At 39.4% G+C, this 26,064-nt stretch overlaps 1 protein-coding gene across 4 annotated transcripts in view; it reads left to right on the top strand.

The window, feature by feature from the left end:
- PRRG1 (proline rich and Gla domain 1) overlaps positions 1 to 26,064 on the top strand; it is a 156,438-nt gene that overhangs the window by 56,906 nt on the left and 73,468 nt on the right. For all 4 annotated transcript variants that reach the window (XM_049871336.1, XM_049871333.1, XM_049871335.1 and 1 more), the window contains exon 3: positions 20,767 to 20,927. In XM_049871336.1, coding sequence (XP_049727293.1) covers positions 20,767 to 20,927 — 161 coding nt within the window. The remainder of the gene's footprint in view (positions 1 to 20,766; positions 20,928 to 26,064) is intronic.

Below are 26,064 nucleotides of genomic sequence, written 5' to 3'. Positions count from 1 at the left end.
CTAGGAAGATGCTGTTAAGAAAAAGAACCGTATGTATAAAATAAAAGTATGTAATAGCAGTAGAAAATTAACATTTTTACAAAAAATTGTAAGGATTTTACAAATGTGTATAGACTCACAAAATATTATGTGCAAGAACACTAGAGTATTTATTTTTAATCTTCTTCTTCAGATAGAAATAAGAGCTTTTCATTCCTTCTCTAAGCAACTGCTATATTTCTGAAAAAATGACAGAAGGTTCAGTACTCCCAGTAATATTATCCTTACCTGCAAAGCAATTTCCTGGGAGATTTCTTGATAAAAATTACTGGAATTATTATTTTTGTTACATTGTTTGAGTAGACTTTGATTTTTTTTAACATACCTGTTTTCCACCTGAATTTTTTCTGCCTCAGAACACACTTCTTTTACTTCTTCTAGGTACTATAGCAGCAATTCATGGTATTTATGAGCCTAATATGCACTTATTGATGGCTAATTTCATGTGTTTAGCTTAAGAACAGTGATTCTGGAAAAAATTCCTCATGCTGTCTCCATAATAGCAAACCACAAGATGCTCCTACCCATCCTTTAGAAAATAGGAATCATACTTAGTCATGAATCTTTAAAAGGATTAATTATGCTTTGTTGTACAGAACACAATATATCTGTAATAGCTGAACCATAGCAAGCAGCTAGGTTTTATTTGTGGAAGATAATCAGATTGAAAATACGAACATAACACCATTTTTCTGTTTCTCCTCTTCCGGTGTTTAGTCTTTAGATGTACTTTTTACCTGCCTTAGAAGAAAATCGTAGGTCTGTGAAACCAGAATAGCCAGCTTCCATCTTCGTTTTCCATACTTAACAGTTCTAGTATAAGTGAACAGTTGTACTGTAAAGACACAATAGCAATGCTGCCAGTTACAGTTTTCGTTTTTATTAAAACATGGCAGTATAATTCCTTTGGGTCCCTGGATGCGCTTGGCTCCTTTAGCCCAAGGAACACAAAGATGTCACCCGATATATCAAGACTTAATGGAAGGAAAGATAGTTTATAGCAACCGCAGTAAATCTCTAAGCTCTTTGATTCACTGCTCAACTACAGCTCACTTGAAGTTAATTCTAAAATTTAATTCTGAAGTACAGCTCCATATTTTCAACAGGGAACAAACCTTCAAACCAACAAGTCCTGGTAAAGTGACAATCTCATAACGTAGTGCCTAATTTTATTTGGCAGCTCCTTGGTTTATAATTCAAGTGAAGGCACATGTTTAAAGACAATTAATTGTTTCACTTACTGGCCTATATTAGATCTGAGAGTCTCTCTATTATGGTGGCATATTCATGCCCCTGTAATTTAGATGATGTCATCAATTTATTGTAAACCTTTATCTTTATAATTTTATTACTGTAATGCGGACCTGCTTGAGGCTGACAACTGCCATTATTTTTTTCTTGGCAAGCCTTTCCTACCAGAAAAAATGGGCTGCTTAAGAGTCAGGTTATTATGTTTTTCACTCACTATAGTGCTTCATGCTGTTTGTCTTTGATGCAATTCTCTCTGCCTTTTACCTAAGAAAATATCCTTTGATACCTAAGTTTAGAAAACTTTATTAAGTTTAGAATATAGAGAGTAGTTTCTCTATGGTAAACTGTTTAGTTATAACCTTGGCATTATTGGTATATTTTTTATTGAGATAAAATTCTGCTACCATAGAACTGACCATTTTAAAGTATACAATTCAATGGTATTTAATACCATTTAGCAACCAGCACCTTTATCTAATTACAAAACATTTTCATCACCCCAAAAGGAAACCCTGTACTCATTAAGCAGTTACATCCTATCTGTCACCTCCAACTCCTGTCAACCACTGATCTGCTTTCTGTCTCTATGGATTTGCCTATTCTGTGTATCTCATATAAATGGAATCATACAATATGTGATATTTTGTGTCTGGCTTCTTTCACTTAGTATGTTGTTTTTGAGGTTCATCCGTATTGTAGCATGTATCAGTACTACATTCCTTTCTGTGGCAGAAGAGATCACATTTTGTGTATGTGTTCATCAGTTGCTGAACATTTGGATTGTCTCCACCTTTCGGTTATTGCGAATAGTGCTGCTATGAATATCTGTTGAACCATATGAAATTGCTGAAAGTCATGATTTTGGCCTTCAGAAACTGTAATTTCATATTCTTCAACCAATGTATATGTACTATGAGTAGGGGAATCTTGAGTTCAGAATCTTCTTAGACAGCCAGCTTAAGAATGAACTAATTGTGTGTTGATTTCATGGGTGGTTAAAGGTCCAGTTTGGAAACAAATGAGAATCGAGGATTAGGTGCATCATTAGACCTAACACATCCTTTGAGATTGATGTAGAACCAGTATTGAAAAAATCAAAACCAGCTTGGCTTTTACAATTATTAAGTTCCTTTTGGCAAATATGGCTTCTAAGAGTTAAAACCAAAAACCAAACCCACTGCTGTCGAGTCAAATCTGACTCATAGCAACCCTGTAACTGTAGGACAGATTAAAACTGCCCCATGGAGTTTTCAAGGCTGGAAATACATACGGAAGCAGACTGCCACATCTTTCTCCCATGGAGCAGCTGGTAGGTTTGAACTGCCTACCTTTCAGTTAGCAGCCTAGTACTTAACCATTGTGTCACCAGGGCTCCTCATGTAAGTTGTACATCTCCTCATAATCTGGTTACCAGGTTACAATCAAGTCTTAGGCCAAATTTGGCTGCACAAAGTTATCAACAGGTCAGCACATATCTACTATATAACCTATTTTTTTAATAATTTTTATTGTGCTTTAAGTGAAAGTTTACAAATCAAGTCAGTCTGTCACATATAAGCTTATATACACCTCACTCCATACTCCCACTTACTCTCCCCCTAATGAGTCAGCCCGCTCCCTCCTTCCAGTCTCTCCTTTTGTGACCATGTTGCCAGTTTCTAACCCTCTCTACCCTCCCATCTCCCCTCCAGACAGGAGATGCCAACACAGTCTCAAGTGTCCACCTGATACAAGTAGCTCAGTCTTCATCAGCATCTCTCTCCAACCCTTTGTCCAGTCCCTTCCATGTCTGATGAGTTGTCTTCGTGAATGGTTCTTGTTCTGGGCCAACAGAAGGTTTGAGGACCATGACCACCGGGATTCTTCTAGCCTCAGTCAGACCATTAAGTCTGGTCTTTTTCTGAGAATTTGGGGTCTGCATCCCACTCTTCTCCTGCTCCCTCAGGGGTTCCCTGTTGTGTTCCTCAGGGCAGTCATCGGTTGTGGCCGGGCACCATCTAGTTCTTCTGGTCTCAGGATGATGTAAGTCTCTGGTTTATGTGGCCTTTTCTGTCTCTTGGGCTCATAGTTATCATGTGACCTTGGTGTTCTTCCTTCTTCCAGGTGGGTTGAGACCAATTGATTCATCTTAGATGGCCACTTGTTAGCATTTAAGACCCCAGATGCCACACTTCAAAGTGGGATGCAGAATGTTTTCATAATAGAATTATTTTGCCAATTGACTTAGAAGTCCCCTTAAGCCATAGTCCTCAAACCCCCGCCCTTGTTCCACTGACCTTCGAAGCATTCAGTTTATACCAGAAACTTCTTTGCTTTTGGTCCAGTCCAGCTGAGCTGACCTCCTGTGTATTGAGCATATAACCTATTTTATAAACCCCATGAAATCCCACTTCTTTCCCTTTTTTTAGGTACTCCCACAATACCTTAGATAAAAAGTTCATTAGTGGCAAGTGTGATAGTATTGTAGCATCAGGATTCAGCTAATCATCTAGTTGGATTAAAGCAACCCAGAATCCTTCAAGTCAGCAGCTGAACATAGGCCCTTTTAGGAAGTTTTATTTTGGGTACTAAGTGTATAAACTGCAGAACTTTAGATTTTTATACCATTTTCATGTGAAAGCATCAATGCTGCTATCATTTCTAGAGCAAATTCACATATAAACAAAATTGATTACCCAAGCAAAAAAGTCATTTATGACACCCATGTGCTAATTAACAAAGGCACTAATTTCTTAATGAAACCCCAGTTCTTAAGTTTATTATGCTAACTAAGAAAACCTCTGCCATGAGCTGGAGAGAAAGACAGCTGAATGCTTTTGTGGCAGCCACCTGTGAAGTGTTTTTTTTTTTTTCCCTAAATGGAGCGTGTGTCCCATTAGGACAATTATCTACTCCTAGAATCTATTTTTTGATATTACAGCTAACTATCACATAGATGCATGTCATAATGTTTATGCTGACGGGTTTTAAAGTAAACACCGTAACATAGAGTGATGTTGTAAGACTATTTTATGCTTGATGGTTTCTATCTACGTGCCATTTTTTCCCATTAAATGGTGATTATTAGTCACAGTTTTTTGCAAATTCTTCCATAGGGGACAGAAATGTAATCAGTAGAGATAGGATCCATAAACTCTAAGTCAGGCTTCTCTAGAAAAACAGAACCAGTAACAAAGGAAGAAAGGAAAGGAGGAAGGGAGAGAGAGAGGGAGAAGGAGGGGGAAAGAGAAAGATAAAGTATATAGATATATAGAGAGACATTTATTTTAAAGAATTGGCTCATGCAGTTCTGGAGGTTGGTAAGTCCAAAATCCATAGGTCAGGAGTCAGGCTGGAGAGTCCCGCAGTCTTGTGTCCCACAGTCAGTAGGTCAGGAGGTGGAAGGGGAGAGGAGAAATCGTGGCAAGATGTCTATTTCCAGTAAAGAGGCAGAACACTCCATTGGTGTCTTAGTCATTTAGTGCTGCTATAACAGAAATACCACAAGTGGATGGCTTTAACAAAGAGAAGTTTATTTCCTCACAGCAAAGTAGGCTAAAAGTCTAAATTCAGGGCATCAGCCCCAGGGGAAGGCTTTCTGTCTCTGTTGGCTCTGGAGGAAGGTCCTTGTCATCAGTCTTCCCCTGCTCTAGAAGCTTCTGAGTACAAGGACCCAAAGTCCGAAGGATGCGCACTCCTGGCTCTACTTTCTTGGTGGTATGAGGTCCCTGCATCTCTCTGCTCACTTCTCTCTTTTATATCTCAAAAGAGATTGACCGAATATACAATCTAGTAGATTGAGTCCTGCCTCACTAACATAACTGCCTCTAATCCTGCCTCATTAACATCATAGATGTAGGATTTATAACACATAGGAAGACCACATCAGGTCACAAAATGGTGGACAATCGCACAATACTGGGAATCACAGCCTAGCCAAGTTGACCCGCATTTTGGAGGGGGGCATAGTTCAATCCATAACACTTGGGAAACTGCCCTTTTTGCTCCTAAGGCCTTCAGCTGATTGATGAGGCCCACCTGCCGGTTATGGAGGATAATCTGCTTTACTTAAAGCCAACTGACTTAATCACATATAAATATTTCATAACAACGTTTATACTAATGTTTGACCTAACAGTGGAGCACCATAGCCTAGCCAAGTTGACACATAAAAATAAACATTACTAACTCAAAAAAAAAAAAGTTTTACAGGTATAACAGCTATAAACACTAAGACTGCTGATATTCATGCTGGTATAATTGAGGCACTAGTGACATTTTTGGAATTCTTCCATTTTGATGATTCTATCTGATTGTGTGCTTAATTGTGTCCAAACTAGACTGTTTACTCATTCCATATTTGTTTGCTTCCTGTGGGTAAGAGACACGATCCCTAGCCCATAAATATCATGTTAGAGCCATTAAGTCAGTTGCTGTAATTGCTAGTAATTTGATTGCTGTCATATTCAATGTCATGAAGAACTCTTTTTGATAAGACATAGTTATAAATTATAAAACCCTTTCAAAGAAAATTTGACCTTTTACCTTCCTTTGTGGGAGAATCTATTAGGCCATTTTCCTGCATCTTATTTTTCCTTAACCAAAAACCAAACCAAACCCAGTGCTGTCGAGTCAATTCCAACTCATAGCGACCCCATAGGACAGAGTAGAACTGCCACCTGGTGGATTCGAACTGCCAACCCTTTGGTTAGCAGTTATAGCACTTAACCAGTACACCACCAGGGTTTCCTATTTTTCCTTATGAAGCATAAAATCACTAAACAAAAGGCATCTAAATATATGCCCTAAAATTTGGCTTTTAAGAAAACCTTAGTGAGTGAGTATCACTCTGGGGGGAAGCATGTTTTGTTTTTAAAGAATATTGACTTTACAGATGTACGTTACCACTTTTCTCTCATAGAAATTCATTTCTGGCGTTTTACCCAAACTTATTCTAGGAATCCTGTCCGTTATCATCTGACATTTTATTGTATGCCTCTCCATAGTTCAAAGACATTGTTTTAAAGTCTTATGTGATGATTATAATCCCCACATTGTCCTTAGGAAGCAAGTTCAGGGTATTAATAACAATTGCTTTTTCTCTAAAACCTTTAGACTTCCTGCTAGCTCAGTCCTGCAGTTTCAAATTATATGATAGATATCTGAGTTTTCTTGTATTGGTTTCGGCTCCCTCAATCCTATGTAGGCACATACTACATGCCATTCTAACTAAGCTAGAAGTTGTGTCAACTTGGTTGGGTGCATTAGCACCACCATACAATAAATTCTGAACTATAAATATACCAGTTGTGAAGAAGTTAACCTTTAATTTCCATAAAGAGGTTACAGTGGTGGAATAAAATTGAGGAATATTGTTTTATGGCACTGGGTTTTTGGGTTTTATTATTTTCCACCTTCCTAAGTAAAAATGGGTAAGTAAAAACAAAAAACAAAACAAAACAAAAAAACCTGTTGCTGTCGAGTCAGTTCCGACTCATAATGACCCTATAGGACAGAGTAGAACTGCCCCTTAGGGTTTCCAAGGCTGCAATCTTTTTTGGCTTTAATAAACAGAAATTTATTCTCTCACAGTCTAGGAGGCTAGAAGTCCAGATTCAGGGTGCCAGCTCCAGGGGAAGGCTTTCTCTTTCTGTCGGCTCTGAGGAAAGGTCCTTATCATCAATTTCCTCTGGGTCTAGGAGTTTCTCAACGTAGGGACCCCAAGTCCAAAGGATGTCCCCCAGCTCTTCTTTCTTTCTTTTTTTTATGAGTGTGTAGTATATTTATTAGTAATTTTTTATTGTACTTTAGATGAAGGTTTACAGAACAAACTAGTTTCTAATTAAACAGTTAGTACACATATTGTTTTATTGCATTGGTTAACAACCCCACATCATGTCAACACTCTCCCTTCTCGACCTTGGGTTCCCTGTTACCAGCTTTCCTGTTCCCTCTAGCCTTCTAGTCCTTGCCCCTGGGCTAGTGTGCCCCTTTAGTCTCGTTTTGTTTTATGGGCCTGTCTAATCTTTGGCTGAAAGGTGAACCTCAGGAGTGACTTCATTACTGAGCTAAAAGGGTATCCAGAGGCCATACTATCAGGGTTTCTCCAGTCTTTGTTAGGCAAGTAAGTCTCGTCTTTATTTGTGAGTTAGAATTTTGTTCTACATTTTTCTCTAGCTCTATCTGGGACCCTCTATTGTGATCCCTGTCAGAGCAGTCGGTGGTGGTAGCCGGGCACCGTCTAGTTGTGCTGGACTCAGTCTGGTGGAGATCATGGTAGTTGTGGTCCTTTAGTCCTTTGGACTAATCTTTTCCTTGCGTCTTTAGTTGTCTTCATTCTCCCTCGCTCCTGATGGGGTGAGACCAGTGGAGTATCTTAGATGCCAAGGCTGCAATTTTCATGGAATCAGACTGCCGCATCTTTCTCCTGTGGAGCAGCTGGTGGGTTTAAACTGCCTACCTTTCAGTTAGCAGCTGAGCACTTAACCACTGCACTACCAGGGCTCTTTTCCTAAGTAATAGGAGAACCTATTTAGTAGCTTTTAAATTTGCATAATTTTGTTTTTTAATAAGTGGAATGTCACTTCAGAATGTGAGACTTTGTTTTCCTGGGAAATAATTTCCTTCAGCCTGTGATAAGTACCTATTTTAACAACTATTACAGCAGAAAAAAAAGAAAACTTTAAGGCATTGTATACAGCTCCAACCAAGTAAGTAATAGTACTGAAATGGCTTATAAGAAAGAAAATCAGGAATTATGAGTGTGACACTTCTTAAGATTTTTATATATATATAAATATAAATGTGAGCACAGTATTGGGTAGGGAGGATGCCTTGTTGATTTTCTCTTCTTTCTTTTTAATTTTTAAATTTTTCGTTCTTGGTTTGGGGCATGGTGGTTCCTTGGGTAGAAAATAGTGTATTCATTCATACCACAAAAGGATTTGGATACTATCCCTGCTCCCACTTGCCGAAACTCTTTTCAGCTATAGAACCCTTTACTGTTACCACTGAAAGGACCTAAGAATCCATATACCACACGCCTTTGCTTCACACATTAGGAAACATGTCCAGGTAAGTTAAGCAGCATCATGCAGCCAGTTTAGTGCCAGAGCTGGAATCCAGATCTCCTGACTACAGAGCCAGGGCCTTTTTACCATCCACACATGTCTCATCCTACAGTTTCACTTGCCTTAATACAGGGTTATAGGAGCCCTGGTGGCACAGTGGTTAAGCGGTCTGCTGCTAAACTAAAAGGTTGGTCCTTCGAACCCACCAGCTGTTCTATGGGAGAAAGATGTGGCAGTCTGCTTCTGTAAAGATTACAGCCTTGGGAACCCTATCGGACAATCCTCCTTTGTCCTATAGGATTCTATGAGTCAGAATCGACTTGATGGTAACGGGTGATACAGAGTTGGTGAAAGTGGTAAATTGATATTGCCTCTCTTGGACTAAATAGTCTCAAAAGGCAGTTTTCATGTGACAACCTGAAGGCTCAAATAGTCACATAGCCTTGCATGTTCTGCAGCCTTTTATGAGAAATTCACAACTAAACAAGATATTAAAGATTTCTTCAGAAAAGAAAACCAGCTTCCTGGTTAGCTTGAGGACACATTATTGATTCAGTCTGTATGGTACACCAATATTTACACATTATCGATTCAGTCTGTATGGTACACCAATATTTACACAACACTGTCTGGGAACAAATCTTCCGTCTGATTAAATATACTCTGTAGCTGATGACTGCCCTGACAGGGAACAGAACAGAGAGCCCCTGAGGGAGCAGGAGAGCAGTGGGATGCAGACCCCAAATTCTCATAAAAAGACCAGACTTAATGGTCTGACTGAGACTGGAAGAACCCCAGTCGTCATGGGTAATGGTCTGACTGAGACTGGAAGGACCCCGGTCGTCATGGGTAATGGTCTGACTGAGACTGGAAGGACCCCGGTCGTCATGGCCCCCAGACCTTCTGTTGGCCCAGGACAGGAGCCATACCCGAAGCCAACTCTTCAGACAGGAATTGGACTGGACAATGGGTTGGAGAGGGATGCTGGTGAGGAGTGAGCTTCTTGGATCAGGTGGACACTTGAGACTATGTTGTCATCTCCTCCCTGGAGGGGAGATGAGGGGGTAGAGAGGGTTAGAAACTGGCGAAATGGACACGAAAAGAGAGAGTGGAGGAAGGGAGCGGGCTGTCTCATTAGGGGGAGAGCAATTGGGAGTATGTAGCAGGGTGTATATAAGTTTTTGTGTGAGAGACTGACTTGATTTGTAAACTTTCACTTAAAGCACAATAAAAATTATAAAATATATATTTTGTAGGTTTCTGATGCTTACCTTTTTTTAAGAGTTAATTTTTAGTTCTAAAATAGATCATATGATTTACTGCCTTAAATAATATCCTGAGCATATGATCCTTTCTAGGTGACTGAAATTCACCATTGTAAACATGATCACTGATGGCCATTAATGTGAGGGGCCTTAGCTCTTATTCAAATAGCCCTCACACAGCCTTCTGTCTCTCTTTTCCCTTGCCTTGAGATTAGCCTTCCCTTCTTGTTGCTGTCAGTGTGTTGATCTAGTTCAGCCCACCCCTACTCCCTTGTACTTTTCAGTTTCTTATGTATGGTGAGGCTTGTAGAGTTTGTAGGCAGGCTTGTGGATACGGGTAAAATAAATTGAGCCTCTGTTGATCTAAGGGGGTTGGGTCTCACTTGTGTCATCTCTTGTGTCTAAGTTCATGAGACTGGGTTTGAGTGACTTCTGTATAAATGAGGTATTACTATCATTGATATTCCCAATGATTAATTAAAACATTGACTAGCCATCTGAGCTGTCAAATAATCTAAAAATTAATGGGACATAATTTAACTGTTTATAATTTAATAATTTAATTTAATAATTTAACTCAATGGCACGGGTTTTTTTTATACTGGTTTAATTTAACTGTTTAGTGTACTTTGTTGTAGTTACTCATAATTCTCTACACATATGTAAATCTGTCATTATGTAATTTTCATTTCTTAATTTATACTTCTAAAGAGCTTCTTTGTGGTCTGTGGTTAAAATTTTAATGATTATAGGCTATCAACATACATTTGTCAAAGATTGAAGCTAATAAACAAAAGCACATAAGTTATGGTAAAGGATTTTTCCTTAGGAGTTTGTTTTAAATTATCAGGAAGTTGTATAAATAAGGACCAGAAGTAATCCTTAATTTATAGTCCAAAGATTTTCTGAGATTTTTAAATCTCATATGATATCCTCCAGGTATTTATGAATCATCAAAGTATATGTAGCAGCTATATAGCTTTGGATAATTAAAAAGACTCAGGGGACTCGACAGGTGTACTCTTGTAAGGCTGTAACAATGGCTAAGGATATGCTTGTTGTTGTTAGTTATCACTGAGTCAGTTCTGACTCATGGTGACCCCATGTGTGCGGACTAGAACTGCTCCATAGAGTTTTCAAAGCTGTGACCTTTCGGAAACAGAGCACGAGGCTTATTTTCTGAGGCACCTCTGAGCGGACTTGAACCTCCAACCTTTTGGCTAGTGGCCGAGCTCTTAACTGTTTCCATTACCCAGGAACTCCTAATGATATGGTACAGCAGGAGAAAGAAAGCACAGGCAAATTGAGATATCCGAGGCTTCCAGGCACAGTTCCCAAGGCCATTTTTAGTCACAAGGGACACGCTTTGTGTTCTGATTGTGAACCACCAAGATGACGTGCATGATAATTTGGTCTCAGGGGAGCCAAGGCACAAGTTTACTGACATTTTATTGTCCGTTGGTCATGTAGCTGAAACTAGGCTGTGTGTAATCAATTAAATCAGGTACAAACCATCCGTCTATACATTTTCAGTTAACAGTGTAGACAAGTTAGTCCAGAGTGTCTCCAAGGGAGTTCCAAACATTAAGCAGCACTTTAGAAAGCTAGTATATTTCATCTCAGACTTGACCAAGGGGACTAGACTTCTGGCCATCCCTAAGTTTAAGCATACAGCCACCACACATTCACTGCCTATTAACCTTAACCTTACTCGTGTCTTCTGCATTTTCTAAATCGTTTTCATTATCAGCTTGGTGTAAAGCTCTTGTTTTTCATTTCATGGAATTACTGTCACCATGACAATGATGATGACAACAACTACTATTTATTGAGCACCTACCTACTCTCTACCAAGCCCTGAGCAAAGCACTCTATTTATATTATCTAATTTTTAGCTCTATGAGATTGGTGCTATTCAGTTTTACAGTCGAAGAAGTGAAGCTTAGAATTTTTCTTCCCTCACATAGCTGTTTGTTTTGGCCACTCTTTTCCTAACTCTCTAAATGTGTAATTGATATGACCCACTTAACAAGCTTGACATCATATTTGTTACTCAAATCAACCAACCACCCCAAACCAAACCCACTGTCTTTGAGCCCCGACTCATAGCGACCCTATAGGACAGAGTAGAACTGCCCCATAAGGTTTCCAAGGCTGTAAATCTTTACAGAAGCAAACTGCAACATCTTTGTCCTGTGGAGCAGCTGGTGGGTTCAAATGGCCAACCTTTTGGTTAGCAGCCGAGCGCTTTAACTACTGGGCCAACAGGGCTCCTTAAAAAAACCACAAGCCCCTGTAAATGCAAGAATGCCCTTCTTCCCTGAACAGCCCTGTTCCCATGAGAAGTCCAAGGACCCGAAAGTTGCACATTAGACCTTGAGGAGTCAGCCCTGGTTACTCTTGCATTGCGGAATAGATAGTGGAATGTTAGATTCATTTGTAGAAAGGCTCCATTATCTGCTGCTCTTGATGTTCTTGCTGCTGTTGTTGGTATGTAGTCTTACATCCAAACCAGACTTTCTGGCACCCAGAAGAGTTCCAAGGTCACCAGAGGAATCACTGCCAATAACCGAGGCATAGGTTGACCCCACTGGGCTGGTAGAAATTTCCAGCAGTGCTGGCAGAAGAGTAGGATACCTTTCTATCCAGCATTTCTCTCAGCTGTGCTCACTTCAGATTATAGTGGGCCTGGTTTCCCAATGTTTCAGCTGTTTAGTAGCCCTGCAGTTTCAGTTTTCATATCCATGGCCCCTTCCCCAGGCAAACCCATAGAAAAAAAAAACTTTTTTGGAGGGGGGGACTAATTGAGGAAAGGCTGGCTTAGAAGAACCTACAACTGATTGATGTAACTGGATGGTGTAGGGGGCTACCTGTTCTTTTCCTGCTAGCCACTATTATCAGGGCCACAATAACCCATCTGACAGGTTATAGTAACTTTGAACTTCAACAGGGAGCTCAGTCTCCTTCTCAGAGAAGGTATTTTGGCCTCTTCCTAGCCCCATTCAAGCTTGATGTACCATATGGATTTGGGAAAGGAGTGTAAAGACTCCTTTGGTCTCCAGAGCCCCTAGTTCAGAGATTCCCAGACTTTCTCAGTTTATGGTGCACTTAATTGTTGCAGTGATGCTTTTTGTCCCCGTAGCAGCTCTAAAACCAAAACAAAACTCATTGCCATCAAGTTGATTCCAACTCATGGTGACCCCTAGGCCAAAATAAATACCTAATAGTTCCATTGGAAACCCTGGTGGTGTAGTGGTTAAGTGCTACGGCTGTTAACCAAAGGGTCGGCGGTTCAAATCTACCAGGTGCTCCTTGGGAGCTCTATGGGGCAGTTCTACTTTGTCCTATAGGGTCGCTATGAGTCAGAGTCGACTCGATGGCACTGGGTTTAATAGTTCCATTTATTAAGTAGTTAGGTCCAAACAACTTAAGTGTTTATATCCTGACAGCACAGTAGATGTTTGAAAAGGTAATACACATTAAAAGGCAGCAATATTTTTATTTCAATCTTAAATAGCTGCACAATTACCTACTAATTGGATATGTATGCCTGTTGAGCACTGCACAGTTCCTCAAACGTTGGAATCAGATTGGATACTGCCACCCTCATTTCCTGTTCCACATTGATTTTTCACATGACATTTGCTTTTTGTCACAGCCAAAACTCCAGCTTCACAAAGGGGAAGAATGTAGCACTATTGAAACTGTGAACTACCTCAAACTAGTAGTTTGTGTGGTATCTGAAAAATGTTTTATCACTGTGCTTCCCTTAGAATGTAAAATACCCTGCACCCCACCCCTACCCGCCCCATGAAATTTTGCTGAAGATCACTCAAAAGCAGCTGTAGCAGTATATCAACAGGGAACTGCCAGAAATTCAAGCTGGTTTTAGAAGAGGACATGGAATCAGCGGTATCATTGCTGACGTCAAATGGATCCTGGCTGAAAGCAGAGAATACCAGAAAGACGTTTACTTGTGTTTTATTGACTGTGCAAAGCCATTCGATTGTGTGGATCATAACAAATGGATAGCATTGCGAAGAATGGGAATTCCAGAACACCCACCTGTGGTCATGCAGAACCTGCACATAGACAAAGAGGCAGTCTTTAAAACAGAAAAAAGGGATACTGCATGGTTTAAAGTCGGGAAAGGTGTGCATCAGGGTTTTATCTTTTCACCATACTATACTTATTCAATCCGAATGCTGAACAAATAATCCAAGAGGCTGGACTATATGAAGAATGGGGCATCGGGATTGGAGGAAGACCCATTAGCAACCTGCAGTATGCAGATGATACAACCTTGCGTGCTGAAAGTGAAGACTTGAAGCACTTACTGATGAAGATCAAAGACCACAGCCTTCAGTATGGATTACACCTCAACATAAAGAAAACAAAAATCCTCACAACTGGACCAATAAGCAACATCATGATAAATGGAGAAAAGGTTGAAGTTTTCAAGGATTTCATTTTACTTGGATCCACAATAAAGGCTCATGGAAGCAGCAGTCAAGGAATCAAACTGACAATTTTGCTTTGGGCAAATCTGCTACAAGAGACCTCTTTTAAGTGTTAAAAAACAAAGATATCTCTTTGATGACTAAGGTGGGCCTCACCTAAGCCATGATATTTTCAATTGCCTCATATACATGGGAAAGCTGGACAGTGAGTAAGGAAGACAGAAGAAGAATTCACTCCTTCGAATTATGGTGTTGACGAAGAATATTGACTATACTATGGACCGCCAGCCTGTCTTGGAAGAAGTACAGCCAGAGTGCTCCTTGGAAGTAAGGATGGTGAGACTTTGTCTCATGACATCGTGCTTGATATGATAGAGTGTCAGTGGAAAAAGAGGAAGACCCTGGATGAGACAGTTTGACACAGTGACTGCAACCATGTACTCAAACATAGCAACGATTGTGACGGTGGCCCAGGACTGGGCAGTGTTTCGTTCTGTTGTACACAGGGTCACTGAATCAGAACTGACTTGAAAGTACCTAACAACATACTTCTCATGTCATGTAATATCTGATTATGAGAGCTGTGGGTTAACTCACAATTTGAGAAAGAGAAGGAAGCAGGCAGTGATGAACTTTAGTTTCAAACCTTGCTGCTTTAGTCTTAGAAGTCCTATCCCAAGCCTTTGGATCAAGGAAATTGCCCAGTGTTTTGGAAGGAGATAATAATTTTTGGTTTGTTTGTAGCAGCATAGCTGTAATAGAAGGCAATTTGGGGAATTAGTGAGAGTTGTGCCATTATCCATTTTTATTTTAGAACTTATTTTTGCATAGATTTTTAATTCTATGTAACCATCTAGTAAGGCCTGGCACTCTGATTTGTTGCAGTAGTAGTGTTTATCTAAGGAGCTACTATATGGGCACAGGAAAATGAATGCTGGGTTCTGGGAACAAAGGCTGGAGAAGGATTTCCAAACAATTGCCACTTATTTCAACAAGTGTGTGCATTAAGGAGTGCGTTTCATTGTCACCACCACATTTCTGGGCCCCTGGGGCTTGTCATGGAGGACTTAACCAACACCTCAGTGTTCAGTCCCTCCTGCATTGAACTACCTTTGTAGTAACTGACCACCCTTAAGCACCTATATCACTCCTCCGCTCAGCACTCTCATGCAGAGAACACTTCATCCCTCTTCAAATCAAGGGATGAGCCCCTGGAGGACATCAAGTGAGTTCTGAATTCTCTGAGGAGCCACCTCTGACTATTACTGTTTTTCTTTGTCAATCACAGAGCACTTCCAGTGACATCATCGCTGTTTTCGGTGTAATGTTGTTGCTGTAGGAACCATGAAATTGACAAGGAATGGCACAGAGAAGAGCTGAAAGGGCACTTCTGCTTTTTTTTTTTTTTTTTTGCTTAAAATTTGTTTTTCTTTAAAATTTTTTTTTTGTACTTTATATGAAAGTTTACAGAGAGCAAACTAGTTTCATTAAACAATTAATACACATATTGTTTTGTGACATTGGTTGCCAATCTCACGACATGTCAACTCTCCCCTTTTTGACCTTGGGTTCCCAATTACCAGCTTTCCTGTCTGCTCCTGCCTTTTCATCCTTGTCCCTGGGCTGGTGTGCCCATTTAGTCTCATTTTGTTTTACAGGCCTGTCTAATCTTTGGCTGAAGGGCGAACCTCCAGAGTGACTTCAGTACTGAGTTAAAAGGGTGTTGGGGGGCCATAGTCTCAGGGTTTCTTCAGTCTCTGTCAGACCAGTAAGTGTGGTCTTTGGAAGGAGATAGTCTTATCTTATTCTCTAAGTCCAAGCTGCCACCTCCCCCACCCTTTATTGGTTTCCACTTTGAAAAAATTCTAATTCTGGTATCATCATCAGGGTTCATTGGATTTCCAGATTACTTTGATAAGGACTGTCAAGTACTATCCCACCACTTCCTGTTTCCTAGTGTATGGCAGACATAACTAATCTATAACAGAATCTTTTCTACTAGTCAGAGTCTTACTCCAGGCAGTACCTAGTATCTTCTATTTGACCACATTTGGCAATTGAGAATCAACTGACCAGTTCAGTCCTTCTGGAATTCTCAGTATAATATTACCTTACTTGTCAGTACAAGAAATACACAGAAGGTGTTTGTGGAATGCTCTTGGTAATTTGACTAGGTTAGGATTAGAGGCGAAGTGTCCTCCTGTCTTACCTTACAGTTTCTTATCGTTCTGAATTAGCCTGCTTGCTTTCTGGTTGCAAGTTAATTGCTTTCCTTGACCGTCCTTTTCTATTTAGATAGCATATAAGATAGTAATATTCTCTGAAGAGCATTTAGTTTTTTTCTCTTAACAGCTCAAAATAATTTTAATGTTGATTGTTTGGTTTATCCTCAGGAAATCTGCCCTAAAAGCCAAGGATATCTTAGACTTCATTAACAAATTTATTGTGTTTAAAAACAGGGAAGGCAATTGTCTTGATCAATTTTGTCAGACCACACATAGAATATTGCACAAGATCATGCATAGACTCATATCCATGTTTTATGACAAACAGGTAAAGAAACTAGATATGTTTATCCTGGAAAAGAGAATATTCATGGGGAACCAGTTAATATCTTCATGTATTAGTTGGCCTGTTATATGGAAGAGACATGTATGTCATTCCAGAGGGTATAAATAAGACCAATGGCTGGAAGTTGTTAATTGAGTGCCATGTCCCTTGAAAAAAAGGCTCCCTAGTCAAATAAATATGACAAATGCGTGCAGCATGTCCTTTTCTGGAGCTTTACAAATGTATATTACATGTACAGTAAGAGATTTCTTTTAAATTTATTAATCCCACATTCCATAAGCTCTTTCTATAGAACTAGTTTTCTAGGGAATTCACGTTAAGCTGTTGGTTTAAAATGTGATAGTGGGACCATCAACATCAGCATTACCCAGGAACTTATTAGAAATAAAACTTCTTGGCCCCATCCCAGACCTATGGAATCAGAAATGCTAGGGATGAAGCCCAGTAATCTGTGATGATAAGTCATCCAGGGAATTTTGATGCTGCTGTGAGAAGCACTGCTGGCAAACACCACTGTTGCTCTCCAACTCAGCAGGCCCCTTTTAATTTCCTTCTTAACACATACCACAATTTGTGTTTTTTAAGGTTTATGGTTCCTTCGAAAGATATTCTTGAGTCTAAGATTCATTTTATGGATGGTTACCCTTATTTGGTACAAAAGGAAGAAAACACTTATTGAAGGACTACTGTGGTTTTCACTCTAGTGTAGATGCCATCCAGCTACTATCAATTTGGGTACTTTAAAGAATAAGAAAACCAAACCAAACCTGTTGCTCTCGAGTCAATTCCGACTCATAGCGACCCTATAGGACAGAGTAAAACTGCCCCATAGAGTTTCCAAGGAGCGCCTGGTGGATTCGAACTGCCAACCTCTTGGTCAGCAGCCATAGCACTTAACCACTACGCCACCAGGGTTTCCCTTTAAAGAATAAAAAACCAAACCAAACCCATTGCCGTCGAGTCGATTCCGACTTATAGCGATCCTGTAGCACAGAGTAGAACTGCCCACAGAGTTTCCAAGGAGCACCTGGTGGATTCGAACTGCCAGCCTTTTGGTTAGCAGACATAGCTCTTAACCACTATACCACCAGGGTTTCCCTTTGAAGAATACTAGGTAATAAATCTGTATGTTCTATTAAGTGACATACATGTTTTTGTCATGAGAAAAAGTAATTACTATCCTAGTCATTTTTTTTAAGTATTGTGTTTTCACTGGAAGTTTACACAGAGAAGTATGTTCCCATTTAACAATTTATATACATTATTGTTCAGTGACATTGGTTACATTTTCCATATTGTGTCAACATTCTCATTATATCCATTCTGGTTGTTCCATTTCCATTAATCTAGCTTCCCTTCCCACCCCCCTTCTCATCTTTGCATTACGGTAAAGGTTGACCTTTTTTTTTTCCTTTTTTTTTAGTTAAAAGAGCACAATATGTTCTTTAGCTGAAAGGTGACCTCTGGGAGTGGTTTCAGTTCAAAGCTTAAAGAGTATCTCTGGGTCATAGTCTCAGAGGTTCTTCTTGTCTCTACTGGTCCAGTTATGTCTGGCTTTTTTTTTTTAATAATTTTTATTGTGCTTTAAGTGAAAGTTTACAAATAAACTCAGTCTCTCACATATAAACTTATATACACCTTACTACGTACTCCCACTTACTCTCCCCCTAATGAGTCAGCCCGCTCCCTCCTTCCAGTCTCTCCTTTGGTGGCTGTTTTGCCAGTTTCTAACCCCCTCTACCCTCCCATCTCCCGTCCAGACAGGAGGTGCCAACGTAGTCTCAAGTGTCCACCTGACGCAAGTAGCTCACTCCTCATCAGCATCTCTCCAACCCGTTGTCCAGTCCAATCCATGTCTGAAGAGTTGGCTTTGGGAATGGTTCCTGTCCTGGGCTAACAGAAGGTCTAGGGACCATGACCTCTGGGGTTCTTCTAGTCTCAGTCAGACCATTAAGTCTGGTCTTATGGGAATTTGGGGTCTGCATCCCACTGCTCTCCTGTTCCCTCAGGGGTTCTCTGTTGTGTTCCCTGTCAGGGCAGTCATCGGTTGTGGCCGGACACCATCTAGTTCTTCTGGTCTCAGGATGATGTAGTCTCTAGTTCATGTAGCCCTTTCTGTCTCTTGGGTTCATAATTACATTGTGACCTTGGTGTTCTTCATTCTCCTTTGATCCAGGTGGATTGAGACTCATTGATGCATCTTAGATGGCCGCTTGTTAGTGTTTAAGACCCTAGACGCCACACTTCAAAGTGGGATGCAGAATGTTTTCTTAATAGAATTTATTTTGCCAGTTGACTTAGATGTCCCCTGAAGCCATAGTCCCCAAACCCCTGCCCTTGCTCCACTGACCTTCGAAGCATTCAGTTTATTCAGGAAACTTCTTTGCTTTTGGTCCAGTCCAGTTGTGCTGACCTCCCCTGTATTGAGCGTTGTCCTTCCCTTCACCTAAAGTAGTTCTTATCTACTATCTAATTAATGAGTACCCCTCTTCCACCCTCCCTCCCTCCCCCCTCTCATAACCACAAAAGAATGTTTTCTTCTCAGTTTAAACTATTTCTCAAGTTCTTATAATAGTGGTTTTATGCAATATTTGTACTTTTGCAACTGACTAATTTCACTCAGCATAATGCCTTCCAGGTTCCTCCATGTTATGAAATGTTTCACAGATTCCTCACTGTTCTTTATCAATGCGTAGTATTCCATTGTGTGAATATACCATAATTTATCCATTCATCCATTGATGGGCACCTTGGTTGCTTCCATCTTCTTGCTATTGTAAACAGTGCTGCAATAACCATGGGTGTGCATATATCTGTTCATGTAAAGGCTCTTATTTCTCTAGGATGTATTCCGAGGAGTGGGATTTCTGGGTTGTATGGTAGTTCTATTTCTAGCTTTTTAAGGAAATGCCAGATCAATTTCCAAAGTGGTTGTACCATTTGACATTCCCACCAGCAGTGTATAAGTGTTCCATTCTCTCCACAGCCTCTCCAACATTTATTATTTTGTGTTTTTTGGATTAATGCCAGCCTTGTTGGAGTGAGATGGAATCTCATCGTAGTTTTAATTTGCATTTCTCTAATTATCCTAGTCATTTTTTAAAAGGGTGCTTATATTTTTCATTTAGCTCAAAATATTCTTTGGAAAATGAAGGCTTTATTTTTAAACATTCTTCACAAAACATAGGCTTTTATTTTATTTTTTACATATATTGAAAGATCCTTAATGTGCCTTCTCCCATTTCAGAATTTTTTAAGATTAAGAAATTTTCTAATCTCTTTGCATTAGCAGAGATTAAATTCTGATGGCATTATATTTAACTCAGCAAACAACCAAGATGCTTTTAGAAAAATGTAATTGAAGTATAAATTAAAGTGTATTTGTATATAATTTTTTTTAAATGTTCCGTAAGTGTACATATAGCCATTGCTTTATTTTCCTAGGTATCGTAAGTGTGCATTTTGAATGTTTACATGACATGTCTCTATGAATCATGCAGAAGAGTTTTCTGAAGGACAATGAAATGAGGTTGGCTTTGTTAAAGTGTCACAGATATTTAAGTGCATTTAAAAATCACAATTATTATTAGAGTTTCCTTGAAATGATTTATGGCCAAATTTAATGTAACTTCTCATTATTGTTTTGTCATCTCTATTTTTTTATACAGGTAAGGTGTCTTTGGGCTTATTATTATTAGGTCCATTGGAATTTGTTTTCTTTCAGTAAGGGGGACAAGAGGATGATAGTCTAGAGACTAGATTTTGATTTGTTTTGCTGCTGTGCCTTGTAGTATCCACTTGGAGTAATAAGTAGCACTATCACTATTGCTATATTTAAACACCCATGGTTGGCAGGAATGTGCTAAAGTGTGAATATAACATAGTTAATTATGTCACTGCCTGTGCCCAGGGCAACTGCTGCTGAAACGACACACTCATTCCGTGAGGAAGATAGCAGATGTGTTCGTTTGGAGCTGAGTGCTACTTCATTGCTGACTCATGTACAGAGGTTTAGGATGTTGATTATGTGTTCTAAAGAGCAGCACCTAGCAGTTTTCATCTTGAATATTAACTTCCCACATGGGTTTTTTAAAATTACATTTTAATGCTTATTCTTATATCTCTTTTTAGTTTTCCTCACGGGAGAAAAGGCCAATTCAGTATTAAAACGCTACCCAAGAGCTAACAGATTTCTTGAAGAAATAAGACAAGGCAACATTGAACGTGAATGCAAAGAAGAAATCTGCACATTTGAAGAAGCAAGAGAAGCTTTTGAAAATAATGAAAAAACTGTAAGTATATTGGCAAAAAATTAAAATTCTTAAGTTTTGCCTAACATTTAGATGTATATTTGAAATTTGCATTCCCTAAGAGTGTGCATTGCTGACAATTAAAATTTTCCTTTGTGAAGAACTCTGAAAGCGGCCTCTAACTAATGTGGGTAAGAGGGCTAGCTTCACTTCCCTGTGTGCTGGTCTGTCTTTAAAGGCCTCATTTCCATAGGACTCTGCTGAGCTGAGTTTTAGCGTCTTCACGAAGGGGAAACATTTATTTCACACAAGGCTTTGTTCTGGAAAGCTATAGATAACATCATCTCCTTACTCTGTCTAATCAGAGAGGAAGTGTGGGGGAAGCTAATGGATGCCAACACTGTTTTAAAACGTTTTACTTCTGTTACGAAAGAAAAGACATATCCAGACTTCCCTCTCCACTCCCATGAGAATACTCGTCTTTATACTAGACTACATGTTATTCAAGAGGAGCAGGGATGGAAAAGCACAAGGTGGTGGTGTAAATTCTATAGACCTGTTCTACAGGCGGAAATTATATTACCAGAGGTAACCATTATGTAAAGATCCATGCCTGACCATCAGAAGGGAGTGTTACACCGGGAAAATAACACTTGATTCTAAACAAGTCATGTCAGATGTGCCTAAAGGGGCAGCAAATACGTCTCAGGAGCAAAGGATGCAGAAGAGTTTTAAAGAAAGAGGGGTTTTGATAATCTCTTATTAGGTAGAGAAGGGCCCGGGGGTAAGAGGAAGGAGGTCAAGGAAAGCTGATCAGAGAGGGATGACTGCCAGATTCCAATGTGCACAGCAAAAGCAAAAACAGTTTATAAAGCAATAAGCCATAAGCTTCCTTGATTTTGGAATCCCTGAGTGGTGTAAATGGTTAATGCACTAAAAGGATAGAGGTTCAAGTTTAAGCCTACCCAGAGGTACCTTGGAAGAAAGGCCTGGCAATCTATTTTCCAGAAAACCAGCCTTTGAAAACTCCGTGGGGCACAGTTCTACTCTGACACACATGGGGTCGCCGTGATTCAGAATTGACTGAACAGCAACTGGTGGTTCATTGATTTTTTTCTCATATTTAAATTACACAATTAAACACATAAGGGAAAGAAAACATCATAACATAATCCCATAGTGTAAGCACAAAGCCCTGTTTGGTGTTTTAATTTCTTTCCAGCCTTATTTCTTATGCATCTGCTTGGTTCTTATTGGTTTCATTTTATACAGCTTGCTGGGTTTTTTTTTCTTATAAAATTCATACATGTTCATTGTAGAGAAATTGAAAAACACAGTAAAGCAGGAAGAAAATAAAACCCCTTGAATTTTTAGCACCACCAATTTAAAAAATTTTTCGTATAAATCATTCTGGCTGATTTTTAATGCATAGGTAATTTTTTAATGAGAGAAATAGGATTATAGTATAAAGAGTGTTTTGTAACATGCAGTTTTAGATAACCTACCATGCATATTTTCCATGTAGTTAATATTCTACAACATTAGTTTTCGTGTCTTTTTTATACAGCCATAATCATATTTCAAAAAAAATTTAATTCTACTTATTGTGTCTTACTCTAATACTGTGTCAGATGATTTTATGTGAGTATGTGTAACATTTGGAAACCCTGGTGGCATAGTGGTTAAGAGCTACAGCTGCTAACCAAAAGGTCAGTGGTTCGAATCCACCAGGTGCTCCTTGGAAACCATACGGGGCAGTTCTACTCTGTCCTATAGGGTCACTATGAGTTGGAATTGACTCGATGGCAACGGGTCTGGTTTTTTTGGGTATGTGTACATTTGTGTGTGTTAACCTGACTGTCTTTGCCTTAGAGTAGCCATATTCCTAGACCAATGTGTAAATCTAATAAAGTACCCTTTGGAAATGTGACCTAATGTTATTTAGAACCTTCGCTACGTATACCAAATATGCAATGTTTAGAGTACAATCTGGCTTACGTACTTATAAAATCTGGTACTTGATATTGTGTTTATTGAAGAAATACAAATTTTTGATATTCCACTGTGCTTTACACAAAGCTAGTGACTTTTCATCCCACTTTACCATTCTCCTTTAAAGGAAAGGCAAGTTCTTGTTTGAAATTTATTGTACTAAAAGTACTTTATACCACTGAATGGTATTCTTGTTAATTAAAAAATTATTTCTAAATAATTTCAAGCTTACAGAAATGATGCAATAATAGTACAGAGAAGTTCTGTGCTCGTTGCTGCCAGGGTATCATTGCTTCTTTTAGCTACTCAAAAAAAAAAAAAAAAAAACCCACTGCCGTCGAGTTGATTCTGACTCATAGCAACCCTATAGGACAGAGTAGAACTGCCCCATAGGGTTTCCAAGGAGTGTCTGGTGGATTCAAAATGCTGAGCTTTTTTTTTTTTAATTTTTTTAATTGTACTTTAGATGAAGCTTTACAGAAAATAGTGGTTTCTCATTGAACAATTAATACACATATTGTTTTGAGACATTGGTTGCCAACCTCACGACATGTCAACACTCTCCCCTTCTCGACCTTGAGTTCCCCATTACCAGCTTTCCTGTCCCCTCCTGCCTTCTAGTCCTTGCCCCTGGGCTGGTGTGCCCATTTAGTCTTGTTTTGTTTTATGGGCCTTTGGCTGAAGGGTCAACCTCAGGAGTGACTTCAGTTGAGTTGGGAGGGTGTCTGGGGGCCATACTCTCGGGGTTTTCTCTAGTCTCTGCCAGGCCAGCAAATCTGGTCTTTTTTTGTGAGTTGGAATTTGTTCTACGTTTTTCTCCAGCTCTGTCTGGGACCCTCTATTGTGATCCCTGTCAGAGCAGTCAGTGGTGGTAGCCAGGCACCATCTAGTTGTGCTGGACTCAGCCTGGTGGAGGCTGTGGTAGTTGTGGTCCATTAGTCCTTTCGACTAATCTTTCCCTTGTGTCTTTTGTTTTCTTCATTCTCCTTTGCTCCAAATGGGGTGAGACCAGTGGAGTATCTTAGATAGCCATGTACAAGCTTTTAAGACCCCAGATGCTACTCACCAAAGTAGAATGTAGAACATTTTCTTTTTAAACTATGTTATGCCAGTTGAGCTAGATGTTCCCCAAAACCATGGTCCACATAGCCCTCAGCCCAGTAATTTGGTCCCTCAGGGATTTTGGATGTGTCTGTAGAGCATCTACGACCTTGCCTTGTGCAGGTTGTGCTGGCTTCCCCAGTATTGTGTACTATCTTACCGTTCACCAGTTACCACTTATCTAATTGTCTATTTAGTGTTTTTCCATCCCCAGCCCTCCCCTCCCTCGTAACCATCAAGGATTATTTCTTTTTGTGTATAAGCCTTTTCATGAGTTTTTATAGTAGTGGTCTCATAAAATATTTGTCCTTTTGTGATTGACTAATTTCACTCAACATAATGCCCTCCAGATTCATCCATGTTGTGAGATGCTTTGTAGATTCATCATTGTTCTTTATGGTTGCATAGTATTGTGTGTATGTATCATAGTTTGTTTATCCATTTGTCTGTTGATGGGCACCTAGGTTGTGTCCATCTTTTTGCTTTTGTGATCAGTGCTGCAGTGAACGTGGATGTGCTTTTTTTTTTTCGTTTGACAACTCTTATTTCTCTAGGATATATTCCTAGGAGTGGGATTGCTGAATCATATGGTATTTCTATTTCTAGCTTTTTAAGGAAGTGCCATATTGTTTTCCAGAATGGTCGTACCATTTTGTATTCCCACCAGCAGTGCATAAGAGTTCCAATCTTCCCGCAGCCTCTCCAACATCTGTAATTTTCTGTTTTTTTTTTTTTTTAATTTGTGCCAGTAATATCAGGGTGAGATGGTGTCTCATTGTGGTTTTGAATTGCATTTCGCTATTCGAACTGCCAACCTTTTGGTTAGCAGCTGAGCTCTTAACTACTGTGCCACCAGGGGCCCCTTTTAGCTACAGAGCTAGGAAAAAAATTTACACACTTGTGCATGCATATAAATGTCAATATATACATAAATGCATATGTGAAGTCAGAAGTTCTTCCTGATAAACTCCAATCCCAATCCAGAGCCTCAGGGTTCTTCCTTGCTTTCCCCATTCTGTGTATTTCCTTTCTTCCACAACAGAAACCCTGTCTTCCTGACAACATCAATGGAATTACTCATTTGCTCAGTCCTTCAAAACACACACAATGGTTTCATAATTGTACCCACACCACCTTACCAGTATGGAGAGGGGAAAAACTTTTATGTCATTCATTCATCCATCCGTCTGTCTGTCAGTCTGTCCATCCATCTGTCCATCCTGGAGATCATTCCATATGCATTCAGAGATTATCCTAGTATTTTAAAAAGCTTCCTTGTGAGGATGTGCCACCGTTTACTCAACCAATCTCTTGTATTTGGGTATTAAGTAGTTTTGCAAGTACAGATAGTGCTGCAGTAAATAACCTTGTGCATATATATTTTTTTGCATTTTTGGTGGCATATCTTCAGAGAAAATTCTTAGAAGTGGGATTACTAGTCAAAGGGTCATTGCATATGTAGCTTTGTTAGATGTTGCTGAAGCGCCCTCCTTAAAGGTTGTACCATTTTGCATTCCCACCAGATATATGAGAATGCCAGTTTACTCACAGTCTCACCAGTAGAGTGTATTTTGAAATGTTTGACAGTCTGTTGGGTGAGACATGATACCTTGGTGTAGTTTCGATTTGCTTTTCTCTTCTAAGGGTAATTGCACACTTTGCCAAGTATTTAAGGGCCAGTTTTATATCTACCTTGTGAATTGACTTTGTCTTTTGCCCATTTTTTTTCTATCAGATTTGTTTTTCTCCCCAATAAAAAATTATATATTAGAGATATTAGCCTTTATCTGTGATATGCATTTCAATATTTTTCTCCCACGTCTTATTTGTATTTTGACTTTGCCTGTGGTCATTTTTTCTGTGCAGTTGTTTTCATTTTCATTGTAGTCATAAATTCAATAAATCTCTTATTGAAACTGGATTTTGAATCATAGAAAACGTTCTCCTACACCCCAGTTTTAGAGGAATTTACACAGTTACTTTTACTATGTATGAGTTTTTACATTTAGATCTCTGATCTACTTAAGAGTTTATTCTTGGTATGGTGTGAGTTTAGGGAAAAAAAAAAAAACAGTTGCCCTCAAGT

This window comes from Elephas maximus, chromosome X (assembly GCF_024166365.1).
Source record: "Elephas maximus indicus isolate mEleMax1 chromosome X, mEleMax1 primary haplotype, whole genome shotgun sequence".
In the NCBI taxonomy this organism is placed as follows: Eukaryota; Metazoa; Chordata; class Mammalia; order Proboscidea; family Elephantidae; genus Elephas; species Elephas maximus.
The sequence above is the reverse complement of the archived record's forward strand: the minus strand, read 5'-3'. Positions and strand labels throughout refer to the sequence as shown.